Here is a 7,500-nt window from a genome sequence, read left to right on the forward strand (position 1 = left end):
AGCGTGACCATTTTGAGATTGTCAGAAGTAAACACAGCTGGAATTTAAGGCCTGCCAATTAGGTAATTGAAGCAGGTCAAAATCGAATGATTTATGGGAATTAAAAAATTCACATCACAGCTTTGAAATTATGTTTGCCCTGATATACGTTAAAGGCATGGAGAGAACCCTGCTTATCCGTGGATGTTATATAAGTGTGAGCGAAATTCGGATCAGCAGTCGGCATTTAAGACTTTATAAGAGTTGGAAGGATCTTGTGCGATTATTCGTTCAAAACTAGTAGTTTGTTGCTGTGCATAGTGTCAGCTTTATTCACCACAACCCGAGTGTTTAGTTCTGTCACTGGGCCTATACACCGCATGGTCCCTATGTCAGTTAAGCCAGTTAAGCCCTACTATCAGTTAAGCCACCTTTTTCAACATGTAATCAGATTATGTTACAGTATTGTTTTCTTTTTCTCGGGGGGGCTGTTTAAATTAAGCTAGAGTGAAATGTGTGTCATTACTTACTTTTTTTCTGATTTGCCTGAAAGGATCGTTATCGTTTATTTTTTGTTTATATCTATATATCAATAACAATGAAAATCACACAAAGTTTATTAGTTAGCGAACTGAATGAGAAAGTAAAGAAATTTCATGTCACGTTCTAATTATATTTGCAGGAGGAACTTGGATTATTTTACAAGCAGCCATCAGAGTGCTGTCAGTTCAGTGGACACAGACCAGGGCAATGGGGAGCTGACGATAAAGGTGCCTCATGAAGCTACAGACTTCATAGCGGGTATGCAAATATCTTTAATGTAAATTCCAGAGTCGCAATTACTACAGAAAGACAATATACGAGTAATTACTCCACAGTTTTTTAAATATAGATTTATATTAGACCATAAATATCATATGTGTATGTGAAGCACTGAAGGAAGGTTGAATTACAGAGCTGAAGCCCTTCAGACTAAGTGTGGACTTCTCCCTGGAGAAACCCCAAGGAGGAATCCAATTTGTCGTTCCAGAAGGGGAAGGAACTCTGGCAGATGTGAGTATTCTTCCGTAGTGTTTATTTACCATATAATATTCGTTGTTCAGCTCAACAATTTTTTACTCAATTCCATTCCTAGTTGAACAGTAAAATGCTTTGAACATTCAGCACCCAAAATGTGTACATAACCAAGAATCATGATAAGCCCACTCTATTAATCAATAAAAAATGCAATAGCTATCACGACTCGGCTATCATAAATTTCGAACACCATTAATTTAACGGTGTCACATTTTTTATGAAGATCAAAGCTAACAAACGTGCTTCCCTGCACGTTTCCTGACATCTGTATTGTCCGAGTTGACACGCTCGCCAAATATCAGGCTTGTCCTGGTACTTGCACCTGTTCAGTCTTATCTCTACGTAATCCACACAAACCAGCTTGCGTGTCGCACGTTTTCGTCTTTCGTGTTTGAAGCCGCCGTGCCAAACAAAAACCAGCGCGACAGACTGGGCAAACGAACGAACAGAGACTCGAGTGTGCGAGTGAAATTATTTACAAGGGCTGAGCGCGGCGGCGGCGGCGGCGTCACGTTCGGTCAACAGCAGTGACGTTGAGCTCCGGATGCAGGTTGGCCCAGCCGCGGCGAATCTCGTCTTCCGTGAGGCTGTGGAGGACCGTCTTACTCTGCGGCCGCGAGACGTACGCGCTCACGCTGTCGCTCGCAAAGTAGAAGTCGGCGTCGGCGGCGGGGGCGAGTCCCGCGGCGCGCGCGAGGATGCCCGTCACGTAGACGTCCTCGAGCGCGATGACGGGCGTGCGCAGCGACGCCGCGTACAGCGCCGCCGCGACGTCGCCGCTCATCACGTACGCGGGGCCGAGCAGGTACGGCGGGAACGCCGCGGGCTGGTAGCTCGCCGCCGACACGTACCACTTGTGCGCGCGCGTGCGCACGGGCCGTGTCGCCTCCGAGCGGTTCCCGAAGAGCACGCGCGTGCGGTTGGCGGCGGAGAGGCGGCGGAGGAGCCGCTCGACGTTCAGGAGGGTGTCGTCGGCGTCGATCTTCATCACGAAGGCGGCGTCGCGGCACTGCGTGCTCGCAACGTGCAGCATCATGACCGACTTGAGCGTCAGGTTGGCGTAGTGCTCGCTGAAGTCGCCGCACACGATGTCGCCGTGCGCGTGCGCCTCGGCGGCGACGGTGCGCCGCGATGCCGCGTCGCCTGGGTCGGCGAGCACGAAGCGCAGCAGCACGTCGCCGCGGCGATGCGCGTCGCCACCCCACGTGTCGCGCACGGTGGCGCGCGCCGCAGACGCTCGCGCGGCCGACGCGGCGAGGATGAGCAGCGTGAGGCCGCGCGCGCACTCCAGCCGCGGACGCTCGTACGAGAACTCGTGCCCGCCGGCGTGGAACCTCACCCGCGGCGAATCGTCGTCGATCGGCGACGGATCGTCCTCGACCGATGATGGTGACGTCATTGCCGTCAGCTTCGTGGTCGTCGCTGGCGGCGGCGGCGGCGGCGACGACGTCGGCATCGTGGTTGGAGTTAGTGTTTGCCTCGTCATTGGCGATGTCATCGCCATCAGAGTGGCGGTCGTCGCCGGTGACGGCAGCGGTGGCGATGGCGACGTCAGTGTTGGTGGCAGACGCGGGGGCGTCGGGGAATCGGGTTGCCGCACTCTCGGGTGCGTTGTGGCAGAGCCGTGATCGCCACGGGTCGCGTTTCGCGGCCGAGCCCGCGGAAATATCGCGGACGAATTCCCGCGTAGCTCGCTGACGTCCCCATCCTTCGTCTGTACCCACTCCAGCGGCCCGTCGTCGCTCCCGCCATGCCCGCTGCCGGTTGAATTCTCTACCGGACCGTCCGAGTCGACTTGACCCCCGACGCTGTTGTGCCTCGATGGAACGTCCGTCTCGTTTCCGACGAGACGCAGGGAGGCGAATCCTCTGTTGAGACGCCCGCGGACGCTCTGGGTCCTCTCGTAGGGAGCGTAGCGCTGGTCCGCGGTGACCCAGAGCGTGAGCGCCACGAGCAGGCTGCAGCACGCGTACTTGACCCTGTGTGCTATATAAATTGTTGAGAGACGAGAGTTAGTAGATAAGTCCTGGTATGAAAGTCCCTCGCATGTGAGTTACGCCGATTAGTTGGCATAATTTACCGCACACCAAAGCAGTCCAAAGCTTTACAGTGAAAAGCGCGTATCGTATGGTTTAGGGAGGCTACTCATATAAAGTGTACAGTATTTATTGTGGTGTGCCCATTTTTTCAGCGCTATAATAGTATTACACTGAAAGGTAAATAGAGAGGTCAGGTACCTCGGTACAAACCTGCCCTGTGCTATCTCTATTTACCTTTAAAACAAGGAAAGACATATTCAATATAGAGATATTTTTCATAGTGTTGCAGTCATTGCTGCATCCAAGGATCACTCGTCCAAGATGCTTTCACGAATCTTTCTGATCATGAACCCATTTCATATTTAGAATTTCACATAATTTACGATTAACGGAACTGAATTATGGTATTTGCAAAAGAGCGCAACCAAATCAAACTCAAGGAATACTTACACCTCGGCATCTTTACAGCTTTTCACGTCGAACGTGTAAGTTTTCGCGCGTGATTGTCTAGCATATTCCTTGCTAATGTATATACGTAATCGCAAGCGGGTGATCCGTCTTGGTGTGCGTCTCCGGCTGAGTTAAAAGTGCTTCTGTCACCGAGCCCTACTTTAATACGTGCCTTATCGGCTGGTGCGTTGATGCGCAAATACGTGCGGGTTCGTGCGTTCAGTGAAGGATCTAGTTATAATCTCTTTACGGCATGTAATCTAAACTAAGGTATGGCCTGGTATTGGCTCGGGGGAGGAGTAGTGAATACGCAGTATGAAGCAGTCTGATTGAAGCGAAGAGTGAAAATAATTTTCTTTGGGGAACCTCTGGGTTTTTTTTCGTAGATAAGTGTTTGTTGATGAATATCATTTTCGTATCACGTTTATCTACGTGATCGTATTTGCATTAAGCACGGCAGCCAACCAAGGTGCAGGCGATTCAAGAATACGCGCGTGTACCCGCGTGTACGTGCGTGTACGTGCGTGTACCCACGTGAGCGTGCGTGTAGATTCAAGGCATCAGATAATCCCATAGCCAGGATTTTGGCAGATAATATGTCAAAAATATATATCATATGATAAGGAACAGATAACCTTGGCATTACATGGGATGTGCGTGCGTGCCTGCGTTCCTGCGTGCGCCCGTGCGTGCGTGCGTGCGTGCGTGCGTGCGTGCGTGCGTGCATGCTTTCGTGCATGTATGCCTGGTTGTGTCACTGTGTGTATGTAATATATATAATATATAATATATCATATAAGTATGTATTTTATATCATATCGGCGTGAAATTGTATTGCAATGCAACTTTGTATAGAAGCTTTAATATTTAATGTACTGAAATTTATCACTACAAATAAATTAATATCGGTTAGGTATAGTAATATTAGATAATAAATATATATATTACTCAAGAGATTTAAATAGAGAAGAGTAATGGACAACCGTTTTAACGCAATTTTGCAGTTTTCGGACTTGCTAAATATTCTATCATATGTGAATAAATATATTTCCAAACCTTTATACCTGTTTTCCGTCTAATCGATCTCCTTATATCATATGAACAGCCCCAATTTACCGTGTCGGTTAGTAGTGTCTATCAAAAAAGTTCTTTGAATACGACACGGTTTCACACAGTTTTTCCCAAATGTCGCATGTATTTTCGCTTCAAAGTTTTTATGATAGTGTCTATTGTCTATGACGGAACGACTAGGGGCTGTTGGGGATATTCAGCATCGAATTGTAATCAGCATGTGCGTTTACAGCGCTGCTAGAATAATTGTGCCACTGGTCGGCTGGAGCAGTGATTTTAGCTGTGTTGCATCCCATGTTCAGTCGCTAATGCAAAACGCTGTTAAAAAGTGTCATACTCTTTCTCATATTTTGAATTTTCGTATTATAATAATAAGTACATACATATACAGGGTTCTCAAAGAGGCAGCTTATAGCCTGGTGGCCCGGCCAGGGCTATCGTCGGACCCGCGCCATCACTAAACAATGCCCTGCCATCATAAATATCATAGCCGCCAATGCTAATAAAATTAGCTAAAAAAATGCTAAAACTAAGGACCGTAAAAGGCAGCCCCGCCATGCGTACTATAATGAAAAAGCTTTTGGAGAACCCTGGATAATATATATACATATATTTATATATATTATATATATATATATATGTGTGGTGTGCGTGGTGTGTGTGCGGCGTTCATTGCGTTCATTGTGTGGTGTGTGTGTGTTGTGTGTGTTGTGTGTGTGTGTGTGCCGTGCGTGGCGTGGCCGTGCGTTGGCGTGCGTGCGTGCGTGGCGTGCGGTGCGTGCGTGCGGTGCGTGCGTGGCGTGCGTGCGTGCGTGCTGTGTGTTAGTGGCTGTGCGTCGGAATCCGACATGAACCAAAAAACGCGATCCGACAGCAATTTTAAAATCGCAATCCGAATCCGAATGCCGATGGCTATTTTGAATCCATCCCGAATATCCGAAATACCCTGGGCAATTTTTGAAGGTCGCGAATGACCGCAATCCGAATCCGATTGTGTATATCGCATAAATGCCGATCCGATAATCCGTACCTGAATCCGGAGACATAGAAATTCGTAAATAGTGTGACAGCATTGTTATTCGTGTTATAATTTGTTTCAACATCAAACTTTGGGTGTATAGAGAATCAAGGGCATGGGGGTGAAAAGGGGGACTGGTAGACGTAGAGAAAAGTTAGAGAACGGGAAATGATCGGGATCTGGAACGATCACATGCATGCCAAACGTTGTCCAGACGGCTTATTTCCTGAGGCATGGCCTGATTCCATCTGGTTATGTTTTCTCTCTCTTGTCACAGCACACAACCGCAAACACGCACGACCCTCTCTTTCCTCTCTCTCTCTACTCTCCTCTACTGATCTCTCTACTCTCTCACACACAGGGCGCAACACTCGGCAGCGCACACACACAACACACACACAACACACACACACACACTGCGCGCATACTGGACAACAACAACACAGACACAAACAGCGCACAACAGTGCTCTGCTCTCTACAACGACGCAACACATACACGACGCGCAACATCCCTCTCTCTCGCTCTCTCATCAGTCTCTCTCTCTCTCCTATCTCTCTCACACACACACACACCCACACACACACGCACACCAACCGCCGCGCGCGCATCACCTCTCTGTTTCTACGTCGCGCGCATTCTCCTCTCTCTTCTCTCTCTACTCGTCTCTCTGCTGTGTCACACACAGCAAACAGCAAACACAAACACGTTCTCTCTTTATTTCTCTCTCTCTCTCAGCACACACCACACAACACGCGGCAGCCGCGCGCACCTTCTCGTCTCTTCAGAACTCATACACAAAGCTCCCTTCAGGTTCCTCTCTCTCCTTCTCGAACACACACAACACACACACCGCCGCGCACTGACACACTACACATCTCTCTTTTTCTCCTCTCTCTCTCTGACACATACACACTCCGTGCCTCTCTCGTTCTCTCGATCTCGTCATCTCTCTCCTGTCACAGCACCAACAACACTAAAACACGCAGCACCATCTCCTCTCTCTCTGGTCACACTACACACCACACACGCAACACCTCTCTCTTTGTTCTCTCTGACACATACACACTCACCGTTTCTGGGTTCTTCTCTCTGCTCTCTCCTCTCCTCAGTCTGACTCCCTCATCTCCGGTCTCCATCTCCTCTCGATATCGTCGATCTCCTCGATAAACTCTACTCCTCTCTCTCTCACTGCTCTCGTCTGATCACACAACACAACACAAACACCGCACATTCGTCTCCCGGATTCCGGCGAATCCGAATCCGAATCCGAACATGATTTTTTGAAAAATCCGACTCTCGATCGCGATCCGACGACAATTTGAATACCGAATCCGAATCCAGAATCGGATTCCCTTTAAAATCCTGTCAAATACCGATTCGAATCCGAACCGATCGGATTCGGATCAGGACTCGGATTCGGATTATATCGGAATCCGACGGACCACGCAACTAGTGTGTGTGTATATATAAGATATTTAAACATACGTCTGGTGTATATTGCGTTGCAGCGGGGCGCGCACATGTTCACGTACGGCACTGCGAACTCGTCGCGGCTGTGGTTCCCCTGCGTCGACTCGTACAGCGAGCACGTGCACGTGGAAGCTTGAGTTCACCGTCGACTCGACGATGACTGCCGTCTCGTGCGGCGATCTACTCGAGGTCGTCTACACGAGCGACCTTCGCAAGAAGACCTTTCACTACTTTGTCGGCGTGCCGACGAGCGCACCAAACATAGCTCTGGCCGTCGGGTGAGAGATTGTAATACTTGTAAACTTATGTATACTGATTACTTATAGTACTCAGGGGTAGAAATTAACTTTTAAAAATTGGGGAGTCCAACGGATTCCCTGCCCTCAAAAAGAG

At 48.9% G+C, this 7,500-nt stretch overlaps 1 protein-coding gene across 1 annotated transcript in view; it reads left to right on the plus strand.

Annotated features, from left to right (window-relative positions):
- Positions 1-7,500, plus strand: part of LOC106811735 (transcription initiation factor TFIID subunit 2-like) — a 30,833-nt gene that overhangs the window by 4,218 nt on the left and 19,115 nt on the right. Inside the window, 4 exon segments of the mRNA XM_014815443.1 lie at positions 662-780; positions 935-1,032; positions 7,146-7,223; positions 7,225-7,385. Coding sequence (XP_014670929.1) covers positions 662-780; positions 935-1,032; positions 7,146-7,223; positions 7,225-7,385 — 456 coding nt within the window.

The sequence above is a fragment of the Priapulus caudatus genome, unplaced genomic scaffold (genome assembly GCF_000485595.1).
Source record: "Priapulus caudatus unplaced genomic scaffold, Priapulus_caudatus-5.0.1 Scaffold569, whole genome shotgun sequence".
Classification (NCBI taxonomy): Eukaryota; Metazoa; Priapulida; class Priapulimorpha; order Priapulimorphida; family Priapulidae; genus Priapulus; species Priapulus caudatus.